Consider the following 16,810-nt stretch of genomic DNA (forward strand, 5'->3'; position numbering starts at 1 on the left):
TCTAAGGTCGTCTTCGACAAAACACGTTACTCCCCCTAGTGTTCTGGCGGGGAATTGCTTTGCAACACGCGCAACCCTTGGGGAACCATAAACCAAAACGAGTCCGTCGATGCAACTGCGTGGCCAGCTGCAGTTGCAGTCGCAGTACTATAATTCGGCCTTTATATTTCGATTCGCCCGCCAAATCCGCGAACCATTTCCTGACTCAGTCACTTGGTACGGCCGGCTCGCGAGGCTCTGAACGTCGCCACATACGTCATCAACACAAGCCTCGATACGCGCTCCGAAGCCTCGACCCGGAAGGACACATCACTTATAAGAAGAGCTCCCAGGCTTTGTTCCGGTCCGAAGCGTGTGCGCAGTTTGGTTGCAGAAATCCGAAGTTATTATCGTGTGTTGTGTCCCTCGACATGGTGAAGTTATCTGCGGAGCTGATCGAGCAGGCCGCTCAGTACACCAACCCTGTGAGAGACCGAGAGCTGGATTTACGAGGTTAGCTAAACTGTCTTCATCGCTACCTAGTTAGCTTGGTGAGCTTAGCTTCATTTGGCTAAAAGCAGGCCCGCGCTCCATTCAAATACTTAGTTGGTTGGGTTTTGCACTCTGTGACGTGAGCAGCAGAGTCTTTACTGTTCGGCTGAGTTACGCTACATTAGTGTTTACCGTGTGACTGTTAGCAGTAGAATAGCAATAGCGCAGTGATTGAGAGCAACCCCACCACTAGAGCAGATAATCGGGTATGTGAGCTAAAGCACCGGTGAGTCAAACACCGGGATCCGAGGGGAGTTCTTCAATGAAGCAGCGAAGTTACATGGGGTTTCCATCAGGTGGTCCGTGTAACGTTATCGATGTACTGGGCCTGCTAATGTTAGCATAGCTCTCCTACATGCCCTCCACCAAATTGCATGGAGCTTGTGTGGAAATGTTGAATGAGTGCTGAAGCCAGGGACCGTCAGTAAAGCACTGTCTCAGTGAAACGTTTCCAAGGGTTCTCATTGCCAACACTTGCAATGAGAGGATATTAGAAGTTTTTTATAATATATTAGATAAACACTATTTTCAGTGTTTCAATTAATGTGACCCTGGTCTAGACACACCCACTTATATTAGGGCTTGGAAGTGAACATGCTCAGGGTTCGTACGGTCATGGAAAACCTGGAAAAGTCATGGAATTTTAAAATGTGTTTTTCCAGGCCTGGAAAAGTCATGGAAAAAAATAATTTCCCAAAAGTTTTGGAAAAGTCATGGAAATTTGTTATATTCTTATTTTCATGTCGTTCGTTTTAGGGATGGGCATAAATACTCGACTATTGATTAATTGATCATTAAGAATTTGATTGATGACATGTTTTCATCGATAAACTATTGCATGTTCGCTGTGTGGCAGGAGGTCGGAATATCCGAGTTGCCCTGAACGCAGCACAGCGTGTCTGTTAGCAGCTGGAGGAAGCAGCCCGGAGCTAAGCCTCTGCTGCTCGGCTTCGTGTCCGCACACGGACCCTCAGTCCACGCGGAGGGTAACCCGGACAGACCCGGGTCTGGGTGAGGGGTTCCGGGAGTGAGGGCGTTACAACGACCGGACTGAGAGGTCGAGAGCCGTCAGATCGAGCTAGCTCTCAGCGGCTAGCTGCTCTCTCAGCGGGGCTTAGGAGGACAGCAGCGCTTATTTACAAGTGTAACATTGAACGGATCCTGTTTAACTGCAACAAGAGTTGTTAATCTTGTAATAAAGATCTCAATGAGGAAACACGCTGTTTTTTCTATTTTCACTGCATTTTAATATAGGCTATAAATAGTGAATTTTAATATAAAAATATGAATGATTAATCGAAAAATTGATCGTTAATTCTTCCGACGATCGATTAAGACAATTTAATCGAATGCCCATCCCTAGTTCATTTACGCTGAGTTTTAAATAATTCATACATTTTTAAAGAAATATGCTCAAAATATAAGCAGGCATACTTTGGTTTGTGTCATTTAAGGTGTGCTGTATGCCTTGGAATTCTCATTGTTAGTTTGAATACTACATTTTGTCACTTTTTCGCGTATACACCGAGATTTCACGCAATGTTCGGTCATGGAAATTTGGTTTAAAGTCATGGAAAAGTCATGGAATTCCATTGGTCAAAATGTGTATGAGCCCTGCATGCTATACCCAAATAAGATCTGTGCAAACTTTAAAATGTGTTGAGGATCATTTGAAAAAAAGGCTTTCATCTAGACGTGTTCATCTTAACTAGCCTCATGATTCGATTCACAACAACGTATCGATGCATTTCAATGTATCAAATCCAAAATTTTCTATGTTACTGCAAATGGCGGCTTTTTCTTCAGTTAATACAATCACTCAGACAAACATGACCGGTTTTTATTGTTTTTACGTCGTAATCTGCAAGAAGAACTTCTGTCTGCTAGATTGTGTACATGTGTATGCATGCTCTTCTGTTCACACAAACTGATAATTACTTGTATTTAGATATTAATCGATGATGTTGGATCCTGACTGCATCATCCCGCTCACTTAACAATGTCCTGACTACATACAACAAGTCTTGTGTTGTATGTAGCGGCGCACGGTGTGTTTAAACATGTGTCTCATAAACTCTAGAGCGACTCAAACAAACAAAGTAAAAGTCAGTCCTGTGTGTGTCCTAATAATTTATCAGTGATGGTGTTAATTTGTTAAACTGTAAAGTGACAGCATGTCAGTGAGGGACTGAGGAGTTTGCTTTTGTCCTGATCCTGAAGCAGCGCTGAATATAATGATGCAGCGGTGCAAGAGGTGAAACTGATTAAGCAACTAAGCATGACTCGTCTATATTTTATTAGATGATAGAAAACGGCCAATGCTTAATAGAAATTATGAGCCAGGATAGTACATTTATCATAGCTCATTGATTTTTGAGCTTTATAGATACAATTCAATGTCTTTTTTCTTCTTTTTCTCCACAGGTTATAAAATCCCAGTGCTTGAAAATCTCGGAGCAACTCTGGACCAGTTCGACACTATTGACTTCTCTGACAATGAAGTCAGAAAAATGGATGGTTTCCCTCTGCTCAAAAGGCTGAAAACACTGCTAATGAACAACAACAGGATTTGGTAAGTTACGGTTGAATCCTTGTATAAAACAAACCATGTTAATCTTGAATAATCAAATTGACCACTCTCCTTGTATACCCTTTAAACAATGCCTTCTCCAGTCGTGTAGGTGAGAATCTGGAGCACGCGCTGCCGAGTCTGTCTGAACTGGTTCTCACAAATAACAACATTCAGGAGCTGGTGAGTCCATTTCAACAGCATTTAGTGCAACCGAACAAACTCAACTTTTTCTATTTGAAATTAAAATGTTGACTGCAACATGTACGCTGAAATGCTAGAAAAATTGTAACTCTTCCACATTTCGATATTCTTGTATTTTGTTACTTCCATGGTGATCATTTTTCTCAAAGCTAAATTTTTAAAAGTAATTCAACAAAACCACAGGCTCCAAATTGTAGATGTATTTTATTGATATCTTATCGGGTTAAATGGCTTATTTTTTTGTTTCAGTGGTATTTCGTGTAAAATGTCACTCATCTGGACCAATGCTCTTCAATGAATCTCTCCTTTATAAGCTTTTTAAATTAATTTGGTAACTTTGCCTAAATTTTTAAGTGAAGTGAAATAAAAATGTAGTGCCGGGAGGTAGGGCTGAGACATGCCTGTGGTGTTTTGTTGTAATGTCATTCTTTTCTTTTATAAGGGTGACTTGGACCCTCTAGCCTCGGTGAAGACATTGTCCCTCCTCAGGTATGAACCATCAGTACTCAACTCTTATGATTTTTTTGCACTGCCTTATTATCATTGTAAATGTTAATAATCACTGAAATTCCAGCCTGTTAAGGAATCCAGTGACCAACAAGAAGCATTACAGGCTCTATGTCATCAGCAAAATTCCCCAAATCCGTGTGCTTGACTTCCAGAAGGTTAAGCTTAAGGTAAGTGCAAGTGAGCAGGTACATTGTGCCTATTCTTCAAAGTCCAGATTGTAAATGTTATGTAATGTGTTTTTTACAGTATTGGGGATGGAGGCTAAAAAGTACAGACTGGTTAACTGTTAAACTTTGCACTGGATATAAGTAATGAGTTGTGGTGAATTGTGTTTTTTCCTGCCTGGCCCCCCTTGGATCAAAGCTCAGTGTGTGATTAACAAGAGTTTTCACTTAAACTGTGTGATATCATCATAGGAGCGCCAGGAGGCGGAGAAAATGTTCAAAGGCAAACGAGGTGCTCAGCTTGCAAAGGATATTGCCAAGCGAACGAAAACGTAAGATGAAAGTCCACATAAGACAGCAGCTCCTCAGAACCGCTGGATCCTGGCTGGTTGAATGGGTTAACTAATCATTAAAAACACTGTCACAACTTGTATGTTTGTGTACTTCAGAATACACAGTGATTGACAAACATACAGGAATTGGAGGAATCTGCTTTATTTAAACAGTTAGTCCAGCTCAGCATTTGGATTGGCAAACATTTCTTGTTCTACAGACTCTTTAGCGCATTCAATTTAAAACAACTGCACTGACTGGTGGGTTGATAATAATCTCAAAGCCTTTGGAACAGAAACCATGCAACTGTCTAAATACTTGCAAGGATTGAAGTTTTAATTGACTTCCAAGTATTTCGTAATGCAAAGAAATTAAACAAAATGTGCTCCAGCAAGTAGAAAAAAACAAACCTCTCAGCGGAGGTGATTAAATATGTAAATGGGCCCCAACCCTGTAAACCTAAAGCCAGTAGCGTTCACCACAGTGTTGCTCAGGACTGCTGTCTTTGGACAATGTATCAGTTTATTTGACCTAAGAAAAGACACTACACTTGAGATTGACTACACTGGTTGAGAGGTCAGAGATGCTGTGTTTGTCCACATTGTCTAAACGAGGTGTGTTAATTTCAGATTCACTCCTGGAGTGGCTGCGCAACTTGAGAAGAAGAAGGCAGGGCCGACTCAAGCAGATGTGGAAGCTGTCAAGGTTGACTTTGTTAATTTGAAACTGTTGACAATGAGTTTTTGGGTTGTCAAGATATCAAAAGTAGATTTTTTTTCAAATGTATTATTGGTATGACCATGTCATAGAATATGACATGCGTCCATCAAAAACACTAATCATCTTAATGAGGCTCTAGCTTTTTCTGTAGTTTTCTATCACATTTGAGTCTTCCTCTGAGGAAGATTTACACAGTTAGTCACCATGTGGTCTAATTATTGAAGAGGTTTTAATTGTAACTCCCAGTCTTACTCAAATATGGTTGGGTTACCTTTGACCTCATAGACCATGCAGTGATTTTTTTTGTTTTATGTACAGCCAAATAAAAATCCTAAATCAAAGACTATTACAAACGCGTAAAGACAATTATCAGCTCAATAACTATTGTACAGGGAAATTCCAGGATTTAAAGGGGTGAACAGGTTTTGTTGGATCATTTGAGGCTGAGGCTAACATGAATGTGTTTGTATTTCAGAACGCCATTGCCAATGCCTCGTCATTGGCTGAGGTGGAGAGGTTGAAAGGGATGCTTCAGGCGGGACAGATCCCAGGCCGAGATCTAAGACAAGGTCAGTGTAAAATTTAAACAAGACGACTGGGGTCAGATACTTGTTCCTGTTTCAATGATCACTGTCCGATAAGGAGATTATTGACATTAGTGTTGCCGCGGTACCCTTACGTTAAAAACGATACGTTTTAGCATATTTTTAGTACCGGTACTTTATTATAATAGCAGGCAAAGAGAGTGCACTCTCTGCTCCGCTCCCTGTCCCGCTGCCTGCATGCATTGACTGCGAGGGGCGGGGCTACCCAGCTCTCATAGATGCAACAGGCAGTCCTCACTCACAGCGAGGAGGGGAGACATGGCCGAGCCGACCGTCCTCGGCTTGTTGGAAGTGATTTTCTCTCAAACTGTGTGGCGCAACGAGCGGAGACATGACAGATGGAGCGCCCGAACCGGGGGGGGGGATGCGAGAACTAATGCTTTGACGTCCGCATCTCTTTCACGGCGGAGCAGCAAAACAAGTCGTTGTTTCTCCGGGGTGGGGGGGGGGGTCTCATCCCGCGGCTCCTCGCCCCTCCCTGTGCAGTGTTCATATGTTGAACGGGAACGTCACGTTCATTTGTCAAATCAGCATCGTATCAGACCAGCATAAAAAAACAGGAGTGGGCGTGTGTGTGTGCGTTTGCGCGCGCCCGCGCCCAGGCAGCGCACACACACACACACACAGGCCCCGGAGCCCCGCCCCCACTCACTCGCTCAGGTGGCATGTTTTTACTTTTTTTTCACCTCAAACACACATCTGTAAAATTATGTAACTCTTGTGGAAATAACTATGTAGTCATATAGTCAGATACGGACAATAGGCCTGCATAGCCGTATATAATCAATGCTATGATGTAGGGCTGGGCGATTTTTCGATCCCGATTCGGGATCGCGATAAAATTTTGATCGATTTCGATTATCTCCTCGTGACATGTATTCGATCTCACGTGGCAAAAGTAAGCGCAACAACAGTGTCGGAGTCTGCCGGCTGCAGTTAGGACACGACACGCCCACTTCCCATCGTGAGAGCTGCTGCAGTTGCGAGAGAGAGAACGAAGTTGGAAAAAGGAGAAAAAATGAGTGAAACTGAAGTCGGGGACAGCGAAAATAATGCCGAATGTGAGAGCGACATCACTACATCACCCGGAACCAAAGACATTGTCGAAAAAAAGCGTAACGCGACGTCAGTTGTGTGGACGTGGTTTGGATACGGCTAAAAGGACGAGGAGCAGACTAAGCCGGTCTGCAAAATATGCCGGCGGTCGGGACCAGCCAGGACGGGAAACACCACAAACTTTTTCAATCACCTGAGACGGCACCATCCCAGTGATTACACAGAGAGTTTGACTCTGCGGGCTCAAGTTTGCACGACACCAAACAAAGAGACAGGCAAGACCACTACGTCTCCTGTTAGCATCGCTAACGTTAGCGATGCTATGTTAGCAAAACAACAGTCCATCCAGTCGTGTTTTGCAGCCATTGCCCCATATGAAAACAATCGAAGCGGGGAAAAAATATAACGAGCGCTATTACTTATTGCTTAGCTACAGATATGATGCCCCTGAGCACAGCGGAGAGGGACGGCTTCAGGAAACTGATCAAAAACTACATATCGTGATAAGAATCGAGATCGATCAATATGGAAAAACATATCGTGATAACATTTTTTCCCATATCGCCCAGCCCTACTATGATGTCACCATTTAGTTTTCATTAATATCTTGCTGTAGGCTAATACTAATATGAATACCGTTTGTTAAGTGTTCAAAAAGCTGGGCAGGAACAAGCTGGTAAAAAAGGGAACCCTACATATGTTTTATTTATTACTATCATAGATAAATATACCAGTATCATATCGTATTTGTGGTATCGAATCGAAAGTATCGAGTATCGTGATATTTTGGCAGGTATAGTATTGAAGTCATAATTTTGGTATGACAACACTAATTGACATACATTTTTCCTGTGTGGTTCCCGAGTGGTATGACAGACTACATACTGCTAGTCATATGTTTGCAAACTTTTACGACATAATTTCGTTGCCAGTATGGAAGCGCTCGCAACTGACTTCCAATTAAACATGTTTGGATGTCATAAGGCGTCCTATATGTGGTGTTAAATAGTGTCCATTATGACACATAACATGCAAACTGATATCATGTAGTCTGACCCCGGCATTAATCCTCTGTCATTGAGCTCTATTGTTGTTAAGCCTTTAAGAGCACATCAGTGAGATGCTCAGTTCCATTTGCTGACATGTTTTGTTGCCATAAAGAAACTGGTTCATTTCCACAAAATGTCCTTCTGCAGCAACTAATTACTACAGCACGTAGTGTAGATTAAAGCCCAATCCCATTTCACCCCTTGGCCCTTCCTCTTCGTTTAGCTCGTTCCTGTGCATTGGTAGGCTGTCCCAATACTTGCTTTGACAGAGGGGTAAGGCCAAGTGTTAGATCCGTACAGCCTGCGAAACTGAGGTTTTTTCAGACCCACACTTTAAACCGAGGGCTACGAGAATTTCCCAAATTGCCCTGCAAATCACCAGCAAGCTGGGAGAGACCGACAAATATAGCAGGATATATTAGGATTAAAAAAGAATGATGATTGTAATATCTTTGTTTAATATCATTTTAATGTATTATGGTCATTTTTCACAGTACAAAAAATCTACACCCGTTATCATGCTAGCGATTTTTTTTTTTTGTGGCTTGATTTTTCCATAATTCCAGGACGCATCCCCCTCTTTGAAGACACATTGTACTTGATTGAACCCGCATTCAGCAGCGATGTTACTGAACTTAAATTCTCCTCTATTAACAATAGGGCTGCAACTAACGACTATTCTGATAGTCGATTAGTCACCGATTATTGAAACGATTAATCGACTAATCGGATTATGAAGGACACAAATTCTCAATTGCTCTTATTTAGCAAACAGCTTTTAAATTTAGCTTGAGGTTGTTCGAGGCATGTGATGACTGAAAATAAAGGCACAAAAGATTGTTACTTCATTCCAAAAAAATGTCTTTAAATAAACTTTGTTGCATATAAAGGTACTGTTGACACAAAAGCAACGAAAAATCTAGTTTTTGTCCATTTAAAAGCAAGGACAGGCAAAGTGCTAATAAAACAAATAAATTAAAAGTCAAGTATTCATTTTTCCTGTTGACAAAAACGACAGGGAAGGTGACATTAATAAAAACATCAACAAACGAAACTACAGTCTTCTTCTGACTAAATAATTATGATTAATAAAAGACGTTTGTCCGGCAATAGGATAACATAACGCTTTTAAACTCGTTAATAAAAAGTTTAAACCATATTTTTGTACTGGATGCTAGAATTCTGCGCGCAGGTATATACGTGTATATATAACATCTGACAGAGGCGAGTCCGCATCGTCTCCGTTACGAAGTCACACGTGCCTCCTCCTCACAATCACGTGTCCTGCTTCCATGGAGAGCAGGTCCGCTGTACAGATACTGCAGCTAGTTTTTTTCGGGCTGTTACGGGTGAAGTTCTCCCGAACTTTTACTTTCTGGTACGCGATGCTGCTGCAGCGGAGGCCGGCATTGCTCCGTGTTTTGACGCTATTGCACATGCGCGACTTTCAGAGATAGGAAGGGAGCAAGATGGCTCACTCCTCAGCTGCTTTCATCAGCACCTCCGGTAAAACGACGTTTAGTTCAACTGCACGGCACGAAAAACACGTGCTATGACGTAACCAACGAATCATCGACTTGTAAATTCGTCGGCGACTATTCTTGTCATCGATTTTTGTCGACGGCGTCGACTAATCGTTGCACCCCTTATTAACAACACATCCTGGCAGGGTTGCATACAGACCACTGCAAGCAGCTTGAAGCTCTGAGCTTTTGATTTATTGGTGATATTTATTGGTGGTAATGCCGCGCATCCAAGCTTTTCAATTTCAAATGTCATTGATCCCCCTGCATTAGCATAGAAGTTATTTGGATATTATAGGTTTGTCCCTTTAGTAACTGCAAACAATAGCATTGGTTTATTTAAGATCTAACCCTAACCATGTTTTTACGATGACATCCCCGGCAAATCTTTTTCTCGTCCGTTTACATTGACAATTATTGATGATTTTCTTGAAGGGTTTTCCCAATTCGTAGGGTAATATTTCAACCACGACCTCTTGTAGCTCTGTTTTATGGGCCAAGACTACTGTTGAAAACACGGTGTAGGGAGAAGTGGTGAAGTGGGATTGGGCCTCAGTATTAAGAAATTGAAGAAGTAAAACTGGGATAACTTCAGCCTTACCCGATTGATTTGATTTGTTTATCAGTGTCATTGTATTTTGATAGATGGATGAATAAATCTATTTGTTTGTTAAATCAGGTTCAGGTGAAATGGTGGAGGAAGAGGAGGAAGAGGAGGAGGAGGAGGAGGAAGAAGAGGAAGACACTGAACAGATGGAAACACACATGGGTGGAGACGCTGGAGAGCAGATGAATGAGAGAAATCCAGAGGATGATGAAGATATGGTTCAAGAGCCACATGTTAATGGCTCCTGAAAACCCTGAAAGCCTTTTTTTTTTTTTTTTTTTTTTTTTTATATGTTGTGAATTTCTTGTGTTGAACGTACATTTACCTGGGCTGGTTTTTTTATTTTGTAAAATGACCATTAAACAAATTTTGAATATTCGAATTGGGACCACTTTCTTTATGAGGCAGCCATTGACATTCCAAGCTGAATGCAATTCACTTATGTAGACTCTGTCCAATAGTTCCATATCAATAGACAGATATATCGAAACTGAGGGCCCGAGGATTAACTATTGCTTTTTGATTGGTTAATTAGGAAAATTAATCCCTTTTTTTGATGGCTTGAACTTGCTTGAAAACTCACCAAAGGCGTCCGGCCTGATGATATGTACATATTTTGGAGTAATTTAAAATGGCGTTGCAAAATAAGTGAAAAGCGCCCCCTAAAGAGCAGCCATAAAACCACAATTGACCGACATGTACAAAAATCAGTAGTGATATGTCATTTCATTACGAACATAAACTCTCGGATCGATATGCTAAGCTGAAATAATAGCACTTGTTTTTGACTTAATAATGACCTCCACCCCATCCTTGTCAGTTTGCTTTAATGTAGCAATGTGAGTGGTCATTCCTTAGATGTCTTTAGACTTGCAAAGGTGAAAGATTTTGAAGGGAAACAAGAGTGTTAGTTTGTATGTAGTGATAGCACCGCCTACTGCCAAAAGGAGGCCAGCCTCGTATTACAACGTTAATTCGATTTACATAAAATTTTAACCTAGTGGTCTACACACGGGGTTAAGGGCAGGAAGTGACGTGTTTATCCTTCCCGCGATTCACAAAACGCACAGCACACGTTGACGTTTCGCCCATTACCTGTTCACCCTTCATCCCGGCCGCATCAAAATCCAAGATCGCAAGTGCTCAGGCCCTCAAAGTGCAGCTGGAAGCCCAAGTTAAAGATTCCCCCCTGATAGTCTCCTGATAACTCCAGTCCTGTAGGTGGCGATAATACGCCTTGAACAAATATAACAACCGTCAGCAATCCTCGAAGAAGAAAGGGTTAGCAAGTATAAACTGACCACGTCACGTTTCCTGTTTTAGTTCTATCAAATATGGTCGACACGGGGACTCGTTCATAACACAAGTGACCAAAGAGAGGAAAACGTTGAGTATACGACCGAAAGAGAGAAATGGAGATGGATGATGTGGAGATCACAGATGAGGGAGGATATCACGTGGAGAAAGAACCGCCGAAGAACCAGGATCTGACTTCACTGAGCCTGACGGGTAAGTTCACACTAGACCGGAACACTGTTTACTGCTGCCCGGATTTAACTTCAGATTTAGCGAACCGATGGTTTAGTCATCGTAAACAACAGCATGCTGATAGTTAGCACAGCTCATGGAGACAAACACCAGTTGCAAGCTGAAGTAGCTGTTAGCTGATGGCAGCTCGTCTCCCAGGGTGAAGCTAGCTGTTAAAATAGTCTCTTTGGATGTGTATCTTTGAGTCCATATTACCATACTGTATCTATTTAAATACACACCCATATATACCCATACATATATGTACGTATACGTATGTAAACATCGGTATGTCTGTGTCCTACTATGATGTTTATGTATACATGCAATATACACAATTCTATCTTCATATAGACTGTTAAACCAAGTTTCTAATGTGATATATCAGAGATATTCTTATTTAGTAACTGCATCTGATATGATATATATGTTAGTTACAATCCCGCACATTTTTAATCAATTAGGTCAGTAATTATCATCTCAGATTTTACTGCTGTAGTTTTTATCAACCCAGTTTCTTTTTAAAGATATGAACCGTAGTTGTAATAATAATATTGATTTAATATGCATCTAATTTTGCATTTTCTCCTCATGTACAAAAACAGCGGGAGAGCTTCTGTCCCAGTATGGTTGGTATCTGCTGCTGGTTTCTGTGCTGGCCTACCTGCTCATCCAGTACCTGAGCAAGAAGATATCCAGGCAGAGCTCCCAGAGCTCCTCCGCCACACCACAAGGTGAGAACCACACGTCGTGTGATACATAAAGATACAAAGCCAAAACGTTTGATTAGTCGAATGTAAGTAAATCAAAACAGCATTCCATGTACAATGTAGGGTCAAATAATATAGAAAAATATGTAAATATAACTTTAGCATGTTTGCAGTAGACTTTATAATAGTTTATAAAGACAGTAATAGTTTCAAAGATCGATCTGACTTCATAGAGCACCAGTCAGAGACAATTAGATCCTGTTTTCAGTTTCCAAAGTGACTGCGACACTGTTCCTGTAAAAACTATGTGGATACATATGAAACAGTAAACACTCCGCCTAAGGTATGTTAGTTAAGTTCTCAGTGCCTGTAACCCATTCTCCATGTTCATACTTTCTGTGAATCTTTTGCAACATGACTCCTCTTCCTCTGGAAAAAAATCGTTTTTACTTTAGGCTTCCAATTGAGTGGGTCTCTTCCTCCAGGTTGTCACGTGCACATCTACATCTGACTGAACAAATCTCATTCATTACTATATTATGATTATTATTTACAGTAGATTTTCACTTCCTCCCCTCTGTACAAGTTGTCCCTTCCTGCTGTCTGCCTGTGAAACATACTGTACTTAAAACTTGCTCTGTGTGTCCTACTGTGTTCACCAGATGGGTTAAAAGCAGAGGACAAATTTCCCTCATTTGCATGAGTGTGCCTGTTCATGTGTGTGGATTAATAAATGTATCGTTTCTTATCAAAGCTGCATCTATAAACTGATGATTTGCACCACTGTAACATCTGTGGAACATGTCAATGGTTAATTTCAAGGGGATTCACTGCTTATTAGTAAATACTAAATTTTATGTGTGTTTGTCTGCTTTTTTTGAAGATTCTGCATTTGTGGTAAAAAGACAAGAGGCCATGGAAGCAGCCCGGCGAAAGATGCAAGTGGAGCTTGATGCCAAGGCAGTCCTCTTCAAAGAAAAACAGAAACAGGTGCAGAAGAGAACGAGAGATGATGATGATGTTGTGTTGAACTGATGGACCTTAACCTCAATTTATTGTTCAAACAGCAAGAAGAAGAGAAGAGGAGGCAGAAGATAGAGATATGGGACAGCATGACACAGGGAAAAAGCTACAAAGGAGACAAAAAACCCTCTCAGGTGAGTTTCCACTTTAATGTCCTGTAACTTTGATTTTTAGAGCAGGTTCTTTAATGTGTGGCCTCGCTCACTTCAACATTATCAGACAGACTTCATAATTTTCAAACCCTTTGATTACCATCCACACAACAGACCATAATGAAAACTATCTCACCTTTCAGTTGGATACAGAGGTAATAATTTATACAGCACTCAAGTTCTTTACATGGAAACAGGATAAAGAAATGTCAGGGAATCTCAGGAAATAAAATAATACAGAACTAAAACATTAAAATACAGTTTAAACAATAACAAAATTCTTTCAGGAGATAAGGCAGTATGACGGTAAGAAAATTATGTATTAGGATTAATTAAAGGCTTAATTACTTTAAAAAGATGCTGCTTATTCTGTAGCTACAGATCCTCAGGGAGGCTCCTCAGAGCTGAGGACTTCAAAAGCCCTGTCACCTTTAGTCCTGAATCCGGTCTTAGAAACAGAACAATACACTGATGTACTTTATACCCGGATGTCAGACTTTAAATCCATGTCAGTGAACATTGCTTCTTTCTTTCCTCCCAGCAGAGAAAAGATTTCCATTTGTCCATCCGTAGTTTTAGGGCAAAATTAAATTTTGACTTATTAATCCTTCAAATCTCAGGGTTGATAGATGCCAGCGACTGCTGTTTGATACAACATTAACCTTCTGTCATCGGAAACTCTTAATTTAACAGCTCCTGCATGTTCTCTGCAATGTTTTCCACTGATCTGTTGGCTCAGTCAAAGTCACCTCAGTTGACTCTGGCTTGACATGGCAGGAAAACTTTACACTGTTTGGTCTCAGCCGGTCAGAGAAATCTGGCATCACTTCATTGTTTTCTTTTATAGTCAATCACACACTGACGTGTTTCTGCTGTAAAATGAATACTTCACTTCAACATAAAAAATTAATGATCAAAGGGTTTTATGGCTGTCAACTACATTCTCAAACATCAGTGCGGACATGATGACTGTTGTATCTGATGAATCCATCTCTCTGCAGACCACGGAAGAGGCCAGCTCATCAACAACAGCGCAGAAACCAACGACTGATAAGAAGCCACTCCGCAGTGCTGGTATGTACTTCACAGGACAGCAGCTGGAACACACAGGAGTTTGAAATGTTAAAGAGAGGGAGAGCTCCAGTAAGCTCTTTCTTATGTTGTTGTTCTGCACGGATGGAAATTTGCCTGTTTGTTGCCAATATTATCATCGCCACTGTCTCCAGATTGCGGTGCGCCGCTTCGAATATGAAATGAAATGGTCAATTTAATTTTTTGGGAGGAAAATGAATTGTTTAGATTAATCGACTAATCGGTAAAATAGTTGACAGATTAGTTGATAGAAAAATAGTTGTTAGTGGCAGCCCTAAAGAGGTGCTAGTTATACTGTATGTTGCTAGTTCCTACTTTTTTTTTTCATAGTTTTTCCATTTAAAAAAATCGTACATGCCCTGTAGTTCGACACAATGTACTTTAATGTAAAGGACCATGTACCAATTCAAAATATGTTGCTGTTTCTATACCAACAACAAGTTCCAGCTCCCACCCATTTAATTAGTGTTTTCCTCTTTTAACAGACAGTTTATTTACCTGGTTATTTCCTCAAACATCTACTTTGATGCCAAAGATGCTATTATTTAAAAGGAGGTTGCCTGTGTAGGAATAGACCTGCATTTATTTTCAAAACTAGAGAAAAAACAGAGGGGGGGGGGTCTAAGGTAGCTTTTACCTACCTTAGACTTGGCTGGATTTTCCAATGTTAAGTAATAAAGCTACTTTTCATTCAAATCCTGAGGAATTTCAGTATCAGGTTTTCCCTGTTACCATGTACAAAGCAACGAGCTGGACAGATTGTTTTGGAGACTTCCTCTTGGCCGTCATTGAAGGGGCGGGCAAGTTCAAAAAATCACCCTCTGGTCCAAACCATATTGCAAAAGCAATTTAATCCAGTGGAAATGGAGGGAAGATAAATTCCATTCATAAACTTGCACTCTGTACACCAGACTGAGCAGCAGTGTCTCTTCCCTGGGTGAGTTTTAAGACAAATGAAATTCAGTGACGTCACAGTGTACTGACACGTCTATGTCACTGAAGCGTAATGAAGAGTTAAACCACTAGAGGTCAGCAAAGGCCAAATTATTCAGGTGATATTGTTGGATGATGTTTTTGTGTATGAACAAGAGATTACACCATCTGCTAATGCCAGTTGTTTAAATAACCCCAACCCTTAAATAATGAACGTGTGTGTCTCCTACTCTATTTTTGTTTCATTCTGTTGTCTTGTGTCTCTTTCAGACTACAACCCCCTCTCTGGAGGAGCAGGAGGCTCCTGCACCTTTAGACCTGGCCGGAGAGGGCCGTCATCTGGTGGATGAGGTTAAAGAAGGTCAGAGACTTAGGTCTGCGTGACCTTCGACCTCTGACATTCTTGATGTGCACACAGGCTGATTGAACCAAGCTGACAACGTTATTAAACCCACACTTACATGAAGACAGCACATGCCTTCTGTCCGGTCTGATTTCCTTCTGTCTGATTCTCATCTCTGTTATTTACTCTCTGATCTCTGTGCTGCTATATTGTTTAGCATCAAAGATAAGGATAATCTTGGATTATAACTTTAAAATTTCAAATGAATCATGGAGTTGAAAGCTTGTAATGAAGCCTAACCTGTAAATGGTTTTTAACCACCTGGTTTGGCTGAAGATGTTTACAGTCTGTGTGCTGCCTGATATATTTTAATAAATGTGTAACAACATAACTTAACAGTTTCTACTACTACAGCAGCTGTAGCTGTTGGGCACTGTTAGTTATACGCAACATTAGATTCAGATTATATAGTTACATTTTTGATCTATGTAAATGGAAAGAGGGTACGTCTATCATTTAACAAATTTTTCTGCAATAAAAATATGTCCACAAAAAGTTTAAGCGTGTCCACCTGAGATTATCTGAACACCTGAATGTGGGATGAGGGTGCAACTTGCGGTGGGGCTTTTATAAACTTTTTGTAAGCTTTAGTTGAAGTGAATTTATCCAGGAAGTGGAGCTGAGGCTGAGATCTGGGAACACACAACATCAAAGTGGGCAACTGCCTCGGGGCTACAGATTCTCAGGGGCACACAGGCCCCATGTTTATGATGATTTACAGGAGCCCTTTGGTCTTGTCTTGTGAACAAGTTACAGTTTACATCGTCTGCTTCCTTAAGATCTGATAAACATGTTGAAAGCATTTTCTTTTCTCATAAAACATTTGCAAATCAGATTTTTCTGTAATTTGGCAGTCATTTTTGCATTTATGATTACAAGTTAGCAGTTGTCTAACTTTGTGTGGATTCTTGCACAGATGTCTTTGTGAGGGCCATGATGAGCCTGCACCCTACAGAGTGAGGAAATCTTCACATTGTAGGTCCTCACTCTCTGTCCCTATTTCAATGGACTGTTTGTGAGTGAAGACTTAGGGTTAGGTTTAGAATTAGGTTGGGGTCAAGCATTTAATTATGATATTTTGACCAGTCCTCACAAGTTC

At 40.9% G+C, this 16,810-nt stretch overlaps 2 protein-coding genes across 2 annotated transcripts; both read left to right on the forward strand.

The window, feature by feature from the left end:
• Positions 1-293: 293 nt before the first annotated feature.
• On the forward strand, positions 294-10,253 carry snrpa1 (small nuclear ribonucleoprotein polypeptide A'). The gene is made up of 9 exons (XM_061068603.1): positions 294-492; positions 2,956-3,103; positions 3,205-3,283; positions 3,747-3,793; positions 3,879-3,981; positions 4,231-4,310; positions 4,941-5,016; positions 5,507-5,600; positions 9,944-10,253. Exons 1-9 carry the CDS (start codon positions 411-413, stop codon positions 10,117-10,119), a joined length of 885 nt encoding a protein of 294 aa, XP_060924586.1. The 5' UTR covers positions 294-410; the 3' UTR covers positions 10,120-10,253.
• Positions 10,254-11,159: 906 nt separating this feature from the next.
• On the forward strand, positions 11,160-16,212 carry selenos (selenoprotein S). The gene is made up of 6 exons (XM_061067881.1): positions 11,160-11,380; positions 12,004-12,132; positions 12,992-13,098; positions 13,176-13,265; positions 14,285-14,357; positions 15,579-16,212. Exons 1-6 carry the CDS (start codon positions 11,284-11,286, stop codon positions 15,656-15,658), a joined length of 576 nt encoding a protein of 191 aa, XP_060923864.1. The 5' UTR covers positions 11,160-11,283; the 3' UTR covers positions 15,659-16,212.
• The last annotated feature ends 598 nt before the right edge of the window (positions 16,213-16,810 follow it).

The sequence above is a fragment of the Limanda limanda genome, chromosome 3, assembly GCF_963576545.1.
Source record: "Limanda limanda chromosome 3, fLimLim1.1, whole genome shotgun sequence".
In the NCBI taxonomy this organism is placed as follows: Eukaryota; Metazoa; Chordata; class Actinopteri; order Pleuronectiformes; family Pleuronectidae; genus Limanda; species Limanda limanda.

What these genes read in the sequence shown, in the direction of transcription:
- snrpa1 (XM_061068603.1), top strand. Translation starts at nt 411, where the DNA reads ATGGTGAAGTTATCTGCGGAGCTGATCGAGCAGGCCGCTCAGTACACC. An exon ending in TCCAGAAGGTTAAGCTTAAG is followed by an intron (nt 3,982 to 4,230) that starts GTAAGTGCAAGT and finishes ATATCATCATAG; the next exon opens with GAGCGCCAGGAGGCGGAGAA. An exon ending in AGGCCGAGATCTAAGACAAG is followed by an intron (nt 5,601 to 9,943) that starts GTCAGTGTAAAA and finishes TTGTTAAATCAG; the next exon opens with GTTCAGGTGAAATGGTGGAG.
- selenos (XM_061067881.1), top strand. Translation starts at nt 11,284, where the DNA reads ATGGAGATGGATGATGTGGAGATCACAGATGAGGGAGGATATCACGTG. An exon ending in TCAAAGAAAAACAGAAACAG is followed by an intron (nt 13,099 to 13,175) that starts GTGCAGAAGAGA and finishes TTGTTCAAACAG; the next exon opens with CAAGAAGAAGAGAAGAGGAG. An exon ending in GAAGCCACTCCGCAGTGCTG is followed by an intron (nt 14,358 to 15,578) that starts GTATGTACTTCA and finishes TGTCTCTTTCAG; the next exon opens with ACTACAACCCCCTCTCTGGA.